Source organism: Camelus ferus, chromosome 12, assembly GCF_009834535.1.
Source record: "Camelus ferus isolate YT-003-E chromosome 12, BCGSAC_Cfer_1.0, whole genome shotgun sequence".
Lineage (NCBI taxonomy): Eukaryota > Metazoa > Chordata > Mammalia > Artiodactyla > Camelidae > Camelus > Camelus ferus.
In genome coordinates, this window is record NC_045707.1 from 29297906 (window position 1) to 29318309 (window position 20404).

At 42.0% G+C, this 20404-nt stretch overlaps 1 protein-coding gene across 1 annotated transcript in view; it reads right to left on the minus strand.

Moving 5' to 3' along the window:
• PDZRN4 (PDZ domain containing ring finger 4) overlaps window positions 1-20404 on the minus strand; it is a 325397-nt gene that overhangs the window by 52867 nt on the left and 252126 nt on the right. The window contains 2 exon segments of the mRNA XM_032493299.1: window positions 6276-6378; window positions 9563-9819. Of these exon segments, the coding sequence (XP_032349190.1) occupies window positions 6276-6378; window positions 9563-9819 (360 nt within the window).

Here is a 20404-nt window from a genome sequence, read left to right on the forward strand (position 1 = left end):
TTGTTATTAACAGATTCTTCCATGAACCAACTCTAAACTGACAGAACAGCATCTTACCCTAAGTGTTCAAAGTAATAAAAAAATTTTCACACTTCATCTAGATTAGTTTTCAATTCAATAAATTTCCCCAAAGAATGAAGCTCAGTAAAGTGAATTTTTTAAATGGATGATTTTATTGCCCCAGCGGTAAGTGGTATCAAATTATTTTAGATATTTTATTAATAATTCTAAAATGGAACTAACAAGAGGAAGGGAAGAGATAGGTGAACTAGAAAGTGTTCACTGAATTAAAAAATTCTGAAGATTCTACACTTTCACACTCTGTGTGCTATTTTCTCTTTTCCCGAATATCTACACAACATATGGATAATATGCAGTCTTTTTAAGAGTTATGTTTCACACCCAAACGTATTCCTTCTATCATTGCTTTTCCAATTCCTTGATACATTTCCCAGCGATGGTAAGAGTCAGAACTGTCTGCTTGGGGAGGCACTCAGTTCCCTGTCCACTGTAGTGCTTCACAAATTTGCTAAATGATCCCCTGATGAAGAAGTTATAAAGGAGGTACAGGGGTGGATTAGAAAACATGCCAAACATACCAGATATGAGATTCTGTGAGTTTATAAGATGATGTTTGGCAGAAACGAATTTTAACGGAGAACATTAAAAATCTATTTCACTACTTATTTCTTTTTGTTTCTCCCCAATTTAGTCTTTTCCTTAGAAATGTTTAACTGAAACAAAAATGGCACTAGAATTACAATCCCTGACATAGAACAAATACCTATATTCACAAAAGCCCAGATATGGAAACAACCAGTTTGTCAATAGATGAATAGATAAAGAAGATGTGATATGTGTGTGTGTATATATATGTATATATATGAAATTTATAATAGTCTATTGTGTATATATGTATGCATGTAATATATATAATATATAATACTACATTATATACATGGAATAATATGGATGAACTTTGAGGGTGTTTTGCTAAGTGAAATAAGATAGACAAAGAAAAACAAATATGCATGGTATCACTTATGTGGAATCTAAACAAACAAACAAACCAAAAACCAAAGTCAGACTCATAGAAACAGAGAGTAAAAAATTGTTGCCAGGGGATGGAGGGTGAGGTTAAATAGGAAGAGGTCGACAAAATGGTACAAACTTAAAAAGAAAAGGAGAAAGGGAGAGGATATCTGTTGTAACTGCAAGGCGGTCTCAAGTTCCTTCCCAATTCCCTTGTTCAAAAGGCACTACACTGCTCAGAAGTTGGTCCATGCAGACAGCAACGGGAATCCTCACTTATTCCTTCATCAAATATTGAACACCCACTATGAAGTGGATGTGATGCAGTGATGATCCTCACAGCCTAGAAAGTTGCCACAGAGCTCCACACATTTGCACTAGGGATATTTTTTCTCAGCATTGGCTCACAGATCATGAAGCTGCCCAAAAAGATATGACTGAGATCTAATTAATGTTTATTCTCTATTCTCTTGTTATCTTTTTTTTTTTAAATGAACATCTCCTTGATTCATAATTCTCTTTAACAATGCAAGAGAGATTATATACCTAAATTCTCACAAATATTCTGAACATATTCACAGGGATCCAGCTCAGGGAAATAAATTTTGCAAAATGACACTTCCCAGCATAGCACAAGGAGTTACTTACACTTTGCATAAGAATTGCCAAGAGGAAGCTGATTAATATGCTAAATGCTCTTTTTTATTTATAGACACTAGCCCAAGTTTGCTTTTCAGTTAACATGTATACAGAACTCTAACATAGACTTGTCTTTCTTTTCTGCTTTTGATACCTCTTGAAGCAAACTTCGAAATTTCCTTTCATTGTGATGACAACGCACACAGAAGGGAAACTCTCTGTGTACTTAACTCAGGCTGCTGGATCTGTTTCTTCACTTCTATCTTGGGGGGGTGGGGTGGGGATAAAAATGATTTCAAGTAGCATTCCTAAGTGTTGAAAATCACCAGGCTCAGAAAATGTTGCTTAAATTATTTGCTTGTCTTGCTCTAACACGATATTTTATACTATCACAATGTTGCGCTTATTAATTTTCGACTCCCCTCTATCAATACTGACTTTTGAGAGTTGATGGGAAGTGTGGCGGAGAATGCAACATCATTCTTACACTCAGGCAGTGGCAAACATATCTTTATTAGGAGTTGGACAAGAGCTCTATATTTCTGAAAGCCTTTCCCTTTAAATTATTTCTGGTAGAGGCTGGATTTGAGATCTGCCTCTGACTGGCTAAGGGCTATTTATGATTTATTTCAACCTTTAGCTGGCTCTAGGAAAAAAAAAAATGAACAAAGTTGAAAATACAGAAAAAGGAGTGCTTAATCCTCAGGGGTATTTCAGTGGAAATAAGAGTCAGTACCTCGACTCTTACGATGGCCACGTTGTTTAGATTTTGATATTTTTATTTTTTCCTTCAAAAATAAAATGAAAGTCTTTTAGCATTTTTAATTAGAAAACACTGTCATCATTTTTTTTTTAAAGGGTCAAATTTCAAGCTGTGAGTCTTTTAATGCAAGCTGGTCCACTGAGACTTTTCTGTAGCACTGTGGGGACATTTAAAACCTAATCAAATAATTTTCTTAGGCAAAGTGGTGATAGGCCTTGGTGAGATGTGGGCGTCATTAAAATTTCATCGAGGTCCCTAACACACTAGGGTCACCATAGCATTGACATAATGGCTGTAATATCTCCAAAGAAGCATCTGCTATCTATCACGGCTCTGAAGGGAGCTGTTACCATCAATGCAATCATCCGCGTGTTAAAGAACCCCTAAATATGTATTTACAGGATAGTCAGATCTGTTTGGCTCTATTGGGTCAATAATCCATGCATTGAACGTCCCTAAATATGTATTCACAAGATAGACAGCTCAGTTTTGGTTCACTGAGTCAACAGGAAGTAGACCTTTACAAAGAGACCTAAATAGCGGTAGAGTTTGCATTTCAGCAAGTTCAGAAATGCAGTTCGTACAGTTTCTGTCTTTGAAAGAGTGGAGAGCTATGCTAGCTTCAGTGGATGCCCACAGCTGTGCTTCCCTGTGGCCTGACACTTCGCTTTTAAAAAGTCAGAAGAGGAAACCTATCAGAGCACAGACTGTATTCAAGCTCCGAGGGGAGGGATGGAAACACAGACACGCAGGCAAAGCCCTCTGCACCAGGGTGACTGCGGTGCTTCCAGACTATGCCTTACCCCCTGCTCTGTCACCGTCCAGATCCAATCCATCTCCTCCTCCTCTGCCGGAGGCTTTGCCCATTGTCAAGTTCATCCCAGCAGCCACAGGGGTCTCCTGAGGGCTGCAGAAACCACTCTCCACCAGCAGAGCTTTTACTGCTTCTCAGAGTAAAAGCCAAAGGTCCCTCAGGATAGACCCCTTCTCATTCTGAGCTCGCCTCCCACCACTGCCCATTCCCCTCGTCCGTGCTCCCAGAGCACCCTGGCCTCTGATGTTCCGGCAGCACGCCAGGTGAGCCCCTGATGCCGGTCGCCTGGACCCGCCTTTCCCTCGACCTGGAAAGCTCCTCTCCCGGATACCCACATGGCTAGCTCTTTTACTTTCTTTAGGTCTCTTCTGTGAGAGGCCTTCCCTGACCATCCTGCACAAGACAGCAACACCTGGAGGAGGTACAGCTCAGTGGTAGTGCGTGTGCTTAGCATGCACGAGGTCCTGGGTTCAATCCCCAGTCCCTCCATTACATAAATACATAAATAAATAACCCTAATTACTCCCCCACCTAACAAACAACAAAGACAGCAACGCCTCGTCCCGACACCATGCATAGCCTGCCTGTTACCCCGATGCTTGTTCTCCATGAGCGCGTGTCACCATCTAATACAACATGTCTTCACTCACTTGTGTATTGTTCTCATCTCCCTCTCCCCTTCTAAAGGTTAAACTCCACCCAGGGCAGGGGGCTTCATCAATCCCCAACTTTGATAAGAACCTGGCATCTTTTAACTGCTCGGTAGACATTTACGGTACAACTGAATGAAAGCGGATGGAAAGGAGTATTGACTCTACTTTCCCGATTGCCTATTGATGTGTCTGCAATTTTAGTTTGAGGAGGAATGAGTGTCACTTTCTGGAATGAAGTCCTTTCTCCAGCCATCAGACCTCAAGTTCCCTGTAATATTCTCTAAGTGGCACAAACCTGGTCCTTCCTGCACGTGCTCACCCCACCGCATCCGCAGAGCTACTGGGTGATAACGGAGCTCCTGGAGGAGCTGGGGTCACCTGAGCTGGTCACAGAAACACTTGACCAGCCTATTTCAAAGTGTAAACGCAGCGTTTCTAAATCTCGCCCCAATTCATGTGGTGCCCACAACCAGCTCTGGGGATAGGCGTGGACTAGATTTTACAGCCTCATCGGATGCAAACAAGAGGGATGGATGGCGTGTGCTACTCTGCCACATAAGTGTAACAGACTGAGATGTACTGGATAGAATCATTATTCTCTCCTAAACTTTGTAAATTATCCTTAGGGTATGCCCCTGTGCCTCCACCCCCTACTCTGAGCCATGCAGATATCCTCAAATGCATCCTTTCTCGTGAGAGGAGGCTGTCACCGTGACTTATTCCTTATTTAAATTTCACAAGAACATCCTTTATTTCAATAACTCAGAAAGGTGCCTTCGGCAAGGGGATCACAGCTGACAGCAACGTACTGACTGTCGCTCTGTGATTAGTTGAGATTACAGGCTCCAGAAGACTTTTCTGGGCATTTACCACTGTCATCACACGCAGGCTGCCATCTTCCAGGGATGGACACTGGTCAGAGAAGAGGATGTGCTGCAGCTGGAGTGAGCACTATAGAAATCTGTCTGTGTTGTAATGTTCAATGATGTGCTGATTAAATAAAAGAATTTTTACCGTGAACCTGCTTAGCCTAAGCAAGTATTTCTCCCATGCCACATAGATTTATTTTAATAAAGCTTTAAGGCACAAACTAAATAAAAAGTTGAAGTGATCAAGAGAATTCCATTCCCTAAACACAAAGTAATTCATTAACTGAAAGAAAAACATCGTTTAATCTTGAATTATTTGGATAAGTGACTCAACTTTGTAATTTATTTTGCATGAATGGACAAAGCTTAATGGATATTTCAATGCTTACCAGTACTTGAGTGGATTTATAAAAATAAAACTTTTCAATCAAATTAATGGAGAGGAGGGGATAAAAAAATTAACATGAACAACAATGACAAAACCGTCTACTCAGATACCTGATATTATTGCACATTCTCCCAAATTCTGGCTGAAAAGAAATAATGATTTCTGTAATCCCCAGCAATGACTTTGGTAGGGGAGAGATTTCACATAAATGTCTATTTGCTTTAGGTGAGCTTCACTGAATCGGCCTTATTTGATTTTGCATCCTCCTAAGGGAAGAGATTTCAGGATTTTCTGGTTGTAAAATGAAAAAGAACATTTTGCTGAACTTGTATGACATCATCTAATGCATTAAAAGGGCAGATAATCATGGGTTCTTTGCCTGTTTACCAAAGCTTCCTTACCTCCTCCATCTATTTTATTTCCAAATGTCAGAGTAGTCTGAAACCTTTCAAAGATTTATAGACTGCAGATACAGAGGAAATTCTAGGATAAATCCTTTAACTTTGGGGGAAGCTTTTAAATAATTAACAGACAGGCTTTGGGAATTGTTTCATATCACAGTACAGCTACTTTACCCTATACCGTGTGAAGACTAAACAGAGTTTAACAACAAAGGACATGAGGTCATCTCTCTTTCTAGAAAGTCGGTGAAAATGCTCTTCAGAGTACTTGAGCCATAAAAAGAACACTGGCTTTGAGAAGGGGAATAAGAATAATATAAAATTTAGTTTGTCAATGACAATCAAAATGCAGCACAAAGAATGAAAATAGTAAACACAATCTTGGCTTTAAATATAATTTCTTTTCCAAACTCTCCTTGGACATTCTCTTATATTACAAAAAGAAGGGGGAAGAAAAAAGTAGCTGCCATAATATTATTTACACAAAGCAACAACCACGTGAGCAAATTCTTTTCAGGCTTGTATGATAAACATGTTTTCCAATAGTCTTCAAATACTAGAGCCAAATAGCGGAAACAAACATTTAAAAGATCTGATCCTAGATATTTAATAGACAAAATAATCATCACAGGAATAAATGAATCGTTTCTTCGTTCCGCAAGCCCCCTCGAGCGGCACGTTACGAAGAAGCGTGGAGTGGTGTGACGAGGTCTTACCTCGTATTCCAAGTCCTCCGTCCTGTCTGCATCAGCCCGCAAGCTGGAGAGGTACTCGTGGTCCTCATAAAATTCCTGCTCCACCGCGTGAAGAGAATGACAGCTATGGGGAAGGCAGCAACACGATAGCAGTGGGTCAAAGGGGTTGCTCTCAGGATTAAAACTTTTTTTAGAATTTCACGGTAGTTTTCTCTGCTCGGCAGCTAAGACCTGGAGGGATCCAGCCTCTAAGCGAACTAAGGCTCAGATAAAGAGCGACTGCTTTTCCTTCTCCCGCGACAAGAAGCCCAGCAATTGGAGAGAATACAAAGCTGGGGGCCCCAGGTCCGAGCGGCACCCGTGTAGAGACGGATGTGTCTCCCCGCCAGCTGTGCTGCTTAACTGATGCTGCTCTCGGCCTCCTTCCGTTCCATCCACTGGACTTGCTCCAGACACGGCTGTGTGGCCTTCCAGACGGCAGTCTACCCAAAGGCGGGTGTTTTGTCACAAAGCACTACCAATTTCATAGTTACAGCCTCAAACTGTTTTATGAAATCTGTTTTGAAAAGCACAGCCAGTTGGCCCTCCGGGTCTGTGAGTTCTGCCTCCGCCGATTCCACCAGCCGGGGATCCAACGTCCAGTCTGCGGCTGGTGGAATCCTTGGATGCGGAACCTGAGCAAGCGGGGTGGGCTGAGCGAAGCGGTTTTCAGATTGTAACCGCAGTCACGCTGCCCCCATTCCTTAAGACCGCCTTCCTCCCTCATGACCCACATCTTCCCCTCTTTGATAAAAGGCACGTCCATAAATATTAAAGAACATTCCTTACAGAACGTTCATGGAGATGACTCACTGGAGAAGCCTGTCAACCACAGGGTTTCCTAATTGCTTTAGAAAGTTTCTGAGGACAGAGAGAGCTGATGAAGTAAAGGAAATGAGGGGGACCCAGGGACTTTTCTACCGGACTTTTATAGATAGATCCTTTAACTGTTGGGAAATGTTTTAAATAATTTAGAGAAGTGTTTTCAAATGACAATAGAGACATTATACGTCAGACCATATGCAAGCTAAGCACAGTTTTTAACAGCAAAGGGCGTAAGGTCATCTCCAAGAAGTTCCAAGTCAGTGAAAAGTCCTAAGTTCAATTAACCAGGTTGCTTGCATGTGAGACCTCTAGGCCCTGCCAGTGAGGGCATTACTGAAAAACTGGGGTTATTAGCATAAATTTGTTCCCCTATCACTAACCGAGAGGCCAGAGAGACCCATTCTGGTGCCCTCACACAGTCTAAACATTTTAATATTTCACTATTCTCTAATGTTCTCTACTTTGGGCCCGAAGAGCCACAGCAGGACAGGCAGCATCTCGCTTGCTGGTCTAACAGGCGAACCCTCCTGGCTTTAATCTGGCCTGGCTTTGTGAAGCCCACGTGGGCTGGGAAAATGTCAGAGCTTGCTGTTTGGGGCATCTCATGGGTGTGTCTCCTCTTTGGGTTAGTTAGAAGGGAGCCCTGCTGTGAGGAACACCTTATTCATTTAGTAAACATTTATCGAGTATCTACCAGATGCCAAGACCCTATGCCAAGAGCCGGCAATCGGCTGGTGCACAAAATCCAATTCTTGTCCTATTAATTGGGTAGAGCAGCCAAGTGGGAATTTTAGTACAGTGGGGTAATTAAGGGCAACATTTGGAAGCTGTGAGAGTACATGGTAGGGGTGTGTTTACTGAAGTCCTGGGACATTTGCTAGAAGAGGTTGCCTCTAAGCTAAGATCTGCAGGACGTGGGAAGGGTGGCAGGTACCGGTAGAAGGGAGAGGGCAGTGGGTCAGACCTCTTAGGCTCAGAAGACTGGCCCCATCATTTCCTTGCTGTGTGACCGTGGCCGCATCACTTAACATTTGTTTCCCTATCTGTGACATGGGGATGGTGATAATATAATATACTCCCTCAGAAAGTTTTTGTGAGGACTAAATGAGTTAATAAGTGTCACGCACTTGGAATATTACCGAAAACAGGTTGTTAGCTAATATATGTTAGTTCTTGTTCATTTGAGAAGGCATTTATTGGATGGCTGCTCTGGGTCAGGCTGTACCAGTGGATAGTATATATCTATTTGCCTGCGTATTTTTCATCTGTTCTCTGGAATATGAACTCCAGGAGGTAGTGGCTTTATTTTTGTTCCCAGTTTTATACCCAGTACCTAGTTCTGGTGCCTGACATAAGGGGCTATTTCGTAAGTACGGACAGATGGCTAGAATCGTAGGTAAGACAACCAGAGCCCCTGCCCTCCCAGAATTTGAAGTTTCAAGGAGTGGTTTCCAAAGCATAGCTGCACATTAAAATTGCCTAGAGAGATTTTTGAAAAAAAGTTAATGTCTGGGTTTCACTCTAAAAGCTCTTATTTAATTGGCCCGAGGTGGGATCCGGGCATTGCATTGATACGGCTCTTCAGAGTTTCCAGGTGATTCTAATGCACACATGGGACCCACTGAAATGGACATAACAGAAGCCACCAAGGGGCAGGGAAGTGGCAGGACCAGATCTGTGTTTTATTAAGCGGAGAAAGGATTGTTCCACTCTTAGAAATCAAACACTCAGTAATGTTTGAATACGTGCTGAAAAGTCCACAGAACAAAACAGATGGGGCAAAACATACTTCCCAAACTGTACAGGTAGGCTTATTTGAATAAAATATCTCCAACTGCCTTTAACTCAGGTAAAAATTGGAAAGAAATCGTCTTTTAACGGTTCCTTATTTCACAGCTCTATACTTAACTCTCAGACAGCCAGGATCTTTTGTTTAAGTCTCAATATATCAGGTAATTGCTTCCTTTGGAGTATTGCACTTTAATTAAATTACTTTCCCAGCTTCTCCTTTAAAGAAGAGAAGAGCGAAAAAGAGAGAGAGGTGACCCACCGAGGAGCATAGAGTGCCAACGTGACAGTTCTGTGTCTGTCTGAATAAGGTTTTTGGCAGCATCAGTGAGAAACGCTATTTCCCTGACCAGTGCTCGTGAGCTGTGTGAGGCTTCTTGATGGCTGGAAATTCAGAAGATGAGCTAATCAGCGCCAGAAATTTTCACGGCACCTCAGCAAGTAGGATTCTTGAGGTGAAGCAGCCGTGTGGGTCAGGGAAACCCGGGGCAGCTGAGAACTAATTGGATGTAGACACAGTGCAGACATTTTCCAAACAGAACTGAGAACCTGCCTCCGTAATTGTCAGCTTGCTCGTGGGACTGATTCTTCCCAACACCTGCTTTAAATGACGGATGACAACACACAGGGCTCTGGGAGAAATGACGGAAACATACCTGTCTGAGAGCAGAAATGGACAGATGTCTGGCACTGGAGGGGTAGGGGGCCTGAGTTTGGCCAAGGCCATGATGTGCTCGAAGGTGATGTCCGTCTGAGTGCTGGCGTTCATGAGCTGCACTTCTGGGACCGTTCCATAGGCTGGTTTACTGAGAGGCGTTCGTCTTAGCACCTGGACCACGATGGGCTCCTTGGCATTTCGAAAAGCTTCCACAGCCTCTTCATGGGTGGCCTTTGAGAGATCCTTCCCGTTGACCTGCCGAGATAAAAGGACGTGGCTTATCTCAGAGCAAAGAACAGAGAGGCTGTCATGATGGATTAAGAGAACATAGGGAGGGGAGGTTTAAACCAGCTCTGATACGAACTGTGTAAAGGAATATTTAATCAGACATCGACATTTATTGAACCCTTCACCAACATGAGAAAGTACAGGGGAACTGGGAAAAGAGTTACTTCTTGTATCTTTAGGAAGCACGCCATCAGAATTATTAGTAAAGATTTAAAAGCAATAAACAGCACATAAGCCTCAGCAAATGTTCACCGGAATCTTCAGATAGGTAGAAATGTTAAGTATATCCTTTTTTTTAAAAATGATCTATCAATGTCTTGGTGGAATTTTCAATATTTAATCAGTCTTACTGACCTGAAAGCTAATTTGGGGGGATATTGTCACATTTCTTTCATGTTCATCATTTTTATCCAAGACCGTGTTCTTGCCCCCGTGCACGTCATCCTAAATCCTTGCTATTGAAAGTGTGGTCTGTGGGCCAGCAGTATAAGCGTCACCTAAGAGATTAGAAGTGCAGACTCCCTGGCCCTACCCCAGACCTACCCAATCAGAATTGGCATTTTAACAAGATTCCAGCTGACTTACATGCCCATGAAAGGAGCATCGCTCTAAAGCACCTCTGAGTGAGTAGACCACATCCCTTCGGATCCTCACCTGTTTTAATTTATACCACTTTTCGACTCTCCCAGGTAGCTCTGGACACAGAGAAATAGGTGATGTTTGCCTTTTCCCTCCATCACTACTTCTCAGTAGGACCAACCACTGAATTTGGGAGATAAAAATTATTCTTTTAGTGAGAGTCTCCCATGCTTGCTTATTAAAGGCCAGTGATGTTCCCCCGACCTTTGTGGCACCCAAAACGCCCACACACTTTTCTGATCGCCCTCTGGAGGGACAGTACAGAGACTGCTCTCAAATGGTCCTCAATTTATTCCCCTAAAATGGGTCCTGATAACACAGCCTCTTAGTGGAAGTTGTGCTTGAATAAAGGACTACAGAATCACCCCAAATGAATCAAATAATGTGGGTTTTGCAAATAGGAAGAGATACTTGGGAGTGCAGTACCATGCTCAAAACCCCTGAAATTATACCATTTCTAGACGCCTAAACCACCTGCCTGTTGGGGACGCTCTGATAACTGCTATGCACCAGCAAATCTTTAGCAATCCCTGGATACCTTGAAAAGAAGCAAAGGGAACCACTGAGTTGCAGCCAGAGAGCAACTGCTGACATTCAAATGAGCGCATTCTCTCTCCCTGAGTAGACAAAGAATATGTGTGTGCTCAGAGCAAGTGGGGGGCGTTTGGGGAGAAATGATACAATGCCAGGTAGAAACTGTCACATCATGGAGAGATAGGCTTAATGATCTGCAGGAGCTAATTTACTCAGTCGACCCTGCAAGAGTTAATGTGCCTTCAAAAATTGAGCAATTAAGTTTCCTCACCAGCAAAATATGACCCAGTAGAGTTTTCTCGAATAACTAGTAAGAAACTTCAGGTGGAGACTCAGGTGCATGCCTAGGAATGTGCACACAGTCACTAACGTGAGTATTTACTGAGTCTTTTCTCTGTGGACTAAACTTGAAAATTATCACTGAAATTTCACTGGCACAACCTCGGAATGGCTTGACGACTTTGGGCAAATGGGAGGATGTGAACACGGGACACCTACCGACACATTCATTCATTCCTTGAGCTACTGTCCAATGACAGGCACTCTGGGCTGGGGCCGCCCACTCTTAAGGACCTGTCGTCAGCGAGTGATAAGTTCCAGAATGGAAAAGCACAACCTAAAATCCGGCCTGACATGTTGAATAGTGTCATCCTCTGTGTCTCATATTGTGGTCAATATTTATAAGTGCCAGCGTTATGGGACATGATTGGTGTTAAATAAGTATGCTCTGTGGGAATCTATGGGGTAAGGAAGAATTGCCCCTTTGTCTCAAGTTTCCTGCTTCATGGTGTCCCTTTAACTCAGTGAATATCTACTCTTGCAAGGTTTCAAACCATTCTCTCCCTGCAAAGAACCCTTGCTCATCATCAATTATCAACTGTCTAAAACTTACTGGCCCTGTGTCAGTATGTTACCTTTCCCTATTAGTCTTGATTCTAGAGTAACCCTATCAGCGGCAGAATAAAAGAAGACAGTATCCTTTTTGAAGAAACTTCAAGCAATATCTGAAGGCAAAGATAAAAATAACTTGTGGCCGGGGTTTCTCCCAGTCATTCATTAAATCTTACTAAGGCATAAATTGCATAAATTAGTGGCCAGACAAATGCCTTATTCTGTTTCTTCTCCAAGGTGGCTCAGAACCTTGCCTACAATCTGGTCTCGATATTCCTTTGTTCCTCATTTGTTTTAGAGATCTTCAAAGCAAGAATAATTTTTAAAGAGTGAGTTCCTTACTGATAGTGATTATTTATTTTACGTTCCTACAAAGCTGATTAAGATTATCTTTGCAAAATTCAGAAAAGTTTAAAAAGTTTGACAGAAACATAAAAATTATGGACAAGAATTTTAGGCTGTAAAAATGAATTGTTCTTATTGTAATGCTTGGTATATGGAGACAATATTGATGTTCATAGAGCAAGATCGATAGCTCTTGATTCTAAGACCTGTACATTCATTCATTTACAATCATGGCATTTATATGCAAATTTCTTTCTTTTCTTTTTCTTTCTTTCTTTTTTTTTTTTTTTGCTTTAAAGACAATCAAATACAATCTTAAAAAAGGACAGTCAATATACTCTCGAATATCTTACTTCCCCATTGGGAATGAGCTTTTGTTCCAGTTATCATGCAGCTGACCCCCATTTTCATAAGCTATTTAATATCTCGCAAAGTAAAGAAGTCTATGACCTTTAAAGGCGCCACTGTTGCACGTGATCCCTTAGGAAATGTAAGCACTGATGATACAAAACACTTTTTTTTTCACTTCACTTGAAGTTCATCAACATACTGTTAGCCTACCAAAAGGTCACCACTTTATAAATTATGCCTTTCACAACAGAACAAAGAATAGCTTAATTGTGACTTTCTGGCCGATGCCTTGCTCAGTTATCATCAGTCACAGCTAGGGAGAGGACCAACATCGGAAAAATACCTCAGGTTTTACTCCTACAGAAAAGTTTTGATAATTTTAACAAAAATAGTAAACTTTTGTTTTTTTCCATGTGGCTAGATCCTAAGTCCACAACAAGGCGTTTGGTAGTTCATGGCGCCACGTCCTTGTCATTCTACTTCTTTTCCATCAAATTCTCTCCTTCCCGTCCTCCCTTGACTCCGCCCTCCCTCTCCTTCTCTCTCTGTGTCTCTTGGTTTTATACGGGCAACACATGTGAGATGAAGCAAGAGAAAGAAAAGCCGTCTACTAAGGGTGTTCCACTTCATACAGGTAGTTAAGAGTGTCAATCCAAACTGCTCTAGGTGCCTAGTAAATATGAGACAGGAGGGAAGGGAGCAGGGTACACCCATGAAAAGAATGAACGACACAGCAGTTGAGGATAGGACAAAGACTGGTTAGAACCAACAAGCCCCAAGACGGCGCAAGATTCGACTTCCGGTGGACCTTGAGCCTCATTATAGGCTCACTATAATACATTAGCATGCTAAATGACACACCCACAGGCTCCATGACAGCTCCCAGGCTGGCTGTAAAAGACCAAAAGGTGGGTGGTGGTCCAATTCCTGGAAATCCCCGCTCCTTCCCCCAGATAGTTGGAATAATCCTCCCACTTGTGAGCATATAAAAATAGCCAGCCCATAAAAACTAGCCACCCCCTGCACCCCCAGGTCGCTCTCCCTTCTGTGACGCCCTGTACTCTGTCTGTGGAGTGTGTATCTCCCTAAATAAATCTGCTCTCACTTTACTATGGCTCGCCCTTGAGTTCTTTCCTGCACGAAGCCAAGGACCCTCACTTGGTGGAGCACATCCCAGGGACTCACCCGAGACCTGGGACGTGACCATCCTCTTGTGCCCCCCCATCTTCCTGCAACAAATGGAGGGGAGCGGAAGTGCTGGAGAGTACAGGGAAGTGGATTTTCGGGAGGAAAAACAGGATGAAGGGTGTTGGGAGCAAAACTGGTGGGAGGAAATGAAAGGTAATTTGAAAATTAACAAAGAAATACCCGTAACATATTACTGGCTTTGGCTTGGAAGTGTCCATACCGAAAGGTTTCAAGAAGGCTGGTGATTTGATTTAAGCATGGTATAGAGAAAGGGATCTTTTTCTAAAGAGGTTGTTAAATGGAGTGAGTGAGAGATTAGAGTGTCATCATAAACACGAGAAGTATACGAGATAATTCTCTCTATTACTATAACATCTGGCATTTTGATAACTGTGGCCAAAACTGATTTAGTTTTACTGCTACCGACCAGCTAGAGGATAACAGGAAAGACTTCTTCTTTTGATAAGAGTCCCAGGGTGGGGTGACTGGATTCTGAAATGATGGTTAAGCCACCTGACTTGAGAGGAATGAGAAACCAGGTGCGTTATTCATAAAGAGGTTATCGGAATTGGCAACAACATAAAAGAGGAAAGGAAGACGCCGATGACAGAAGTTCTAGGAGAAATAGAGACATGAGGTTATCCTCATAAAAACCAGCTTTGGGATTGGAAGCGAGTGAAAAGAGCGGTCTCAATCACACCAAACTTGAAGCAATTATAAGACATTCAGATGAACTAACAAATAAATGGACGATGAACGACTCAAAGAAAAACCAACCATGGGAAGTCATTTCCCAAGAAGCTCTTCCTTTCACTCCTGCACTGCCCTCGTCAACTCAGTTGATAAGTTGAAAAATATACACCTTTTTACAAATACTGAAAACATAAGTGTCCTGATTCAAAAAAAGTTATTTTCCATTATATTAATAGAGAAACGTGAATAGGAGAAAAGTAGTCACTTTTCAGCAATCATTGCAAAAGAAGTGCGAATACATTTGTTGTGGCAGATGGGCTAATGAATCCATAAGCAACTTGTGAATGTTAAGTCAAGAATATAGCTTTTCATATGGAAACCGAATCATGGCAACGTTTGATGAAGCTTCTGTTTAACGAACAGTCAATCTACCTTTTTGGATAAACTGCCAAATCTGGGCCACTTGTCAGCAACCTCCCCAGAGTGACTGGTGGCCTCAGTTTGGATATGAGCTGCTCTACTTTGATTTTATTCCTCCAAATCCAGCCACATGCAAAATTTTCTTGAGTATCAAAAACAAAAAACAAAAAACAAAAAAAAACAGAACAGGCTTTTCTTTTTTCCTTTTTGAAGTGCAAACAAGTGCATGAATAACCCTGATAAGGGTCCGTTTCCAGAGTCAGCTGCTGGGGAATGAGGAGGGTCTCCAAACCTCTGTGCCTCTTGTGAAAAATCAGGGCTTTTAAGCATCCATGCCTCTCATGGAAGAATACACATGAGAATTCTCAGTAGAAGAAGCATAGAATACCCAGGATGATGTACGATTTCAAATTGAGAATAAGCATAACACACTTGAATGTTGTTTCCTTTAACATTGATGAAATTTTATTCACTCATTCATTCATTCATTCCATTTATTTTCAGCTTTGTGGAGGTATAGATGACAGAACTGTAAGCTATTTAACATGCGCACTGTGGTGATTTGATAGATGTATATATTGTGAGGTGATACCCACCATCTAGTTAATTAATACATCCATCATATCAATTATTTTATTAATTATTTATTATTTTTATTTAGGTGAGAACATTTATGTGCTACTCGCTTAGCATATTTTAATTACATAATACAGTGCTGTCGATTGTCATCACCACATTTTACACCAGCTCCTCAGTCCTGGGGACTGTCGTTCTGATTGGGCAGGACAGTTTACAAGATCTCCCACCCTCACGAATAAATGTGACACTAACTTTGATTGAAGTCTCCAAGTGAACGCTGATCAAAGCCTCTGTTTGATAATTAGGGAACTGCCATAAAAACATGGCCTTGTAACATTTTATATAGGGAAGAAACAATATTTAAATTGCGGCTAAGATGTTTGGTATGGAATGCGTTTAGAATACTCCGAACTCTCCATGCATTAAAACACCTGTCATATACAACCTTTAAATGCATTTTAAGGAATTTCAGCATATCATTGTTTTTCTAAACTTGGTACATCTCATTCTATGTGGACATCTGTTATGTAAATTGAGGATGGCCGAGCATTAAATATATTTATAGTAAAAAAGAACCTGCAAGAATAGGAGTTGTGGAAAATGGTATGAAGAAAACCTGGTGAGAGATCAACTCAAATTAATTTTGACCGTTTAAAAATATTATCAATGAACAAAACAATCCCTGGCAAGTTTGTGATAATTGTGCAATTTTAGAAGAACATAAGAAATGTTTGATTGCATTAAACCAGAAGTCTGGGTAGCCCAGTGCTAAGTAACCGACAGTGCTATTAACTAGATTTGGGGAAGAGAATGTGGCTGTCATCACACGGGATAGAATGAGCAGACTTACTCAAAAGTGAAATTAAGTTTGATTAAAGTCTCTGTGTGAATGGGGCTCCTGGCTTGTCTGGACAACAGAGACCGGTGACTTCATTTTTCCGGTGTGTGGGCTATGGCAGATTCCCTCGAGCTCCAGAGGCCCCCAGGGCTGGGTGTCTGGCTTTCCCAGAAAAATGGAAATACCTGATTTCTATCTCAGATAGCCTAACCCTCCTAGGGTCTCTTTCCTTATTGACTGCACGCATGTGCATTTGGGGCAAATTATGAACAACATACAAAAAAGACCAAAAACCCGACAGCCACTTCTGAGGTGTTGGAATCAAAGAGCAGGGTATTGGGCATAATCCCCGCACACAGCACCACCAAGGGGCTGGGCCGACCACCTAAGCCACCCCTCGGGCCCAACCCACAGGTCCGCCCCTACCCTCACCCCATTTAAGGGACCAGCCTCCCCCCATAGGGAGCAAGGAAGGAAAACTTGTTACCTGTTTTCGCTCCCTTGTGCTGCAGCAGGAGTCCCCAAAAAGCCTTGCCTGAATTTCTCATCTGGCCTCTTACCAACTTCTACTGATTAAGGAGTCCAGGAACCCCAGCTGGCAATAGTAAGGGAGCGAATGTTCTGTCTTTATTCAGCCCCTCCCTAGCTGGCTTTCAGGACACCAGCTCTCCCCAGGTTCTGTTAGCTCCCTGGCTTACCTTCCTCCCTCAGGTCTGTGTGTAGTGAAGAGTTCTCTTTGTATTGCTCCTCCCTCCGTAAGCTGTTCCTTCATTCAACTTTCTTTAATTAAACGCTTTGAGTGTGCCTTCTGTTTCCTTCTGGGACCCTGACTAATATAACTAGATGAGAAATTCCTTTCATGTAAACAATAACAATAACAAAAACATGGTAAGAGCTGAAATTTACTATCTTTGCAAATTAACTATAATATCAAAGTCAGTTGCATTGAAGATACCATTTCTGGTTTCTCTGATTTAGCAAAAGTCATATACGTTTAAGGGAGAACTAACATGTAACTTCTATTGAGATCAAATAGCAGATGTAAAGTATTCATCTATTGTATGCATACAGTTATTTTGTAGACTGTCCCTCAGTTTTCCTTGTCCAGTGTTTCTTCTTGATCAGATTCATGTTGTGGACTTTTGGCAGGAAGGCCTAGAGGCGGTGTTGTGGCTTGCTCAGTCTATCCTATCAGGAAGCAATGGGTTTGCCCATTATCGGTGATGTTAACCTTTATGACTTGATGAGTGAGAGAGAGAAAGAGAGAAGTGGGTGCAAGAAGAGAGGAAGGAAAGGGAGAAAATGAATTTAAAGCACATGTATAATGTCAATGTTCAGTTTAAAAACGTTAAAATTCTAGATGAATGATATTTGAGAAACCTTTGTACCGTTCTTGTAACTTTTTGATAAGTCTGAAATTATATGAAAATAAAATGTCATTTTATTTTGTTTTATTTTTATTTTTTTGTTATTAGCTTCAAGTGGATTTGTGCTGTTCTCATTTAGAGTTTATAACAAATAACTACAGACTTTGCTTCTGTATTTGCATATCTTTAAGAGGCACACATTTCTACTCTGCACTGAATGTCTTTTTTCTTGTGGGCGGGCGCACACACACACACACACACACACCCCTACAGCGAAAAACAGATTGCTATCACCAACTTTATCATTGTCATAACAATTCATCTACTGAGTAACACCTGAAATTCTGTTCTCCTCCAAGCTGAGCTATTTAAAAAGATAGATGACTGCCTTCTGGCTAATTGAAGGAGTTCTTTCATTCCTATAAAAAGACTTTTTATATCTCAAGTGACTCCATAAGTAGTGAATAATGACTTGAAGTCTTTGGAGAAGAGTCCACTGATGAAATGGCAGGATAACCACTACTTACTGACCTTTTACTTCTTAAGATAATACTAAGCTGATGGAGTTGATTATTAATAAAGCCATCCATTGAGGGTTGACACGTCAGATCCAAGTATGTTAACCTCAATGAGAAGTCCTGATGGAGACATCTAATTTCCTGCAGCAGGCCTAAGGGTGTAAAAACATAGGGCGTGTATAGAGCAAATGCTGTTCAAATGAACTCAAATGGTTTCATTGGGAAGAAATTTTATGGTAATTAAACCACCCAGATTTTCTTTCAAAAATGCCTATGAATGGCATGAGTGCTTGAAGATTTGGAGCTATTCATCCATCATGTTTACTGAACAAGGGGAAATGCGCTCGTAGCCCTTGGACTAGATCTCTTGGTCCCCTTTTTGCAATGAGAGCATACATGGGTATCCAGAACATGAGCCTGGGTTCAGCCCAAAGAAGGGCTCAAAATAACCGTCTATTAAATGAAAGGAATACCACACAGCTACTAATGGGGGACGAGATGGCGAGTTGTCTCTAACAGGGCATCGGTTGCAACAACGTCAAGGATGCTGAACACATCACCACCAGAGGTTTGCTGTCCCCTAGACAGAAGAGCAGTCTAAGTCTTCATTTCTGTGCAGGAAATATTAAATGACAAGACACTGACTGTTTTGCATTGGCGTTTAAGAGCCCCCAGACATGTTTGGCAGGTATTTGTGTTAAATAAATTTTCATCTATTTCTCTATCAAGATACGTGTTAAAATAAATGTGATTGGATTTGTCATTAAAGTTATCTTTGTGTACGTGCAAATGGCTCGCCTTCCACTGCCCAGCTCTATTTTGTAGCCCAGTTATCTATATTAGTCCTTTGACCTCCATCCACTGTATAAATGGATTTGAGCGGCAGGGAAAGGTATACACTGCTCCGCTTGAAATCCCCACCCATCATTCAATGTTATAGTTTAAAAGAACAAGAATGTGGGGATCATCAAGGACTGGGGTCTAAACGCAGTTCTCAGTGTTAGTTGTGTGTCTCTGAGTTAAGTTGGTTTAACTTTCCAAGCCTCAGTTAATTCATCTGGAAGAAGAGATACCCACTCACAGAGTTGTGGATAGGATCAAGTAACGCAGCTAAGGCAGCTGACAGGGTGCTATGATGTTGATTCGTGCTTCCTTCCTTTGCTCCCTTCCTTCCAGAGGGACGCTTGAGTGACAGAGACCGGGTGATGCTCCGGGGATACAAGGCAATACCTGTGCTTATAGTCCTGGCAGTGACAAAGACAATAATACCGGTTAAGCACTGAGCTAGTGTCCACAGAGTGCCAGGAACTGAACCGGTCTCTGTTAGCTCGGTCATAGCCAAGAACAATCATGGGAGGTAAGAACTTTATCCAACTGTCTGAAAGTTGTGGAAGCTAAGGATCAGAAGGTGTAACCGGCTGAGCAAGGGAAGGCACCTGCCCCGGCAATCTGCTAGGAAAAAACAACATACACGTCTTCAATTGTAAGCAAACTTGTAAGGAGCTGAAATAAAGGTACTCCCAGGGTTCTAAAGGGAAGCCCAAAGGGCCAGCTATACCTGGGATTTTTGTGATCTGAACCCCAAGATTTGATATTGGAGGTGGGTCTTAAAAGATGTAGTTTTATAAGTTGCAAAGGTAGGGGTAAGGAAGGGAATCCCAGGGTAAAGGTGCAAAAGGGCAAGTCTTCCGGGAGCCAGTAAGAGATCTGGTCTAACTGAGGACAGAGGGATGTGGGTACGTCTTGGACAAACAGGTTGGAAAGGAGGCTCTGACAAGATTCCGGAGTCTTCAGCTGGCCATGCTGGGGTGTTTGTTTTAAACCACACCTATCATCTGAAATGTAACATGATCTCCTTTAGGTTTGGGGAAGATGGCTCTGAAGTCCGTGGTGAGAAGGAACTAAATGAAAGCAGGGAAACCATTTAGGAAGTTACTTGGAGTAAATGAACAGTGGCCTTTCTCAAAACAGGGGCAGCGTGGACGGTCCAAGCGGAGGATGGAGAGGCATGTAAAGTGGCAGCCTGACGCTCTCATTCGTACCTGTTCCCACGGAACCTTCAGACGGCAGATTTCCTACAACCGCCTAGCCTCCGCCTTTATTCCAATGAATTAGTTCCACACTGTACAGAAATACAAGCTGTAGAAGTTGACTTTTAGGCATAAAGGCGTAAAGGCATTCTAAGTAGG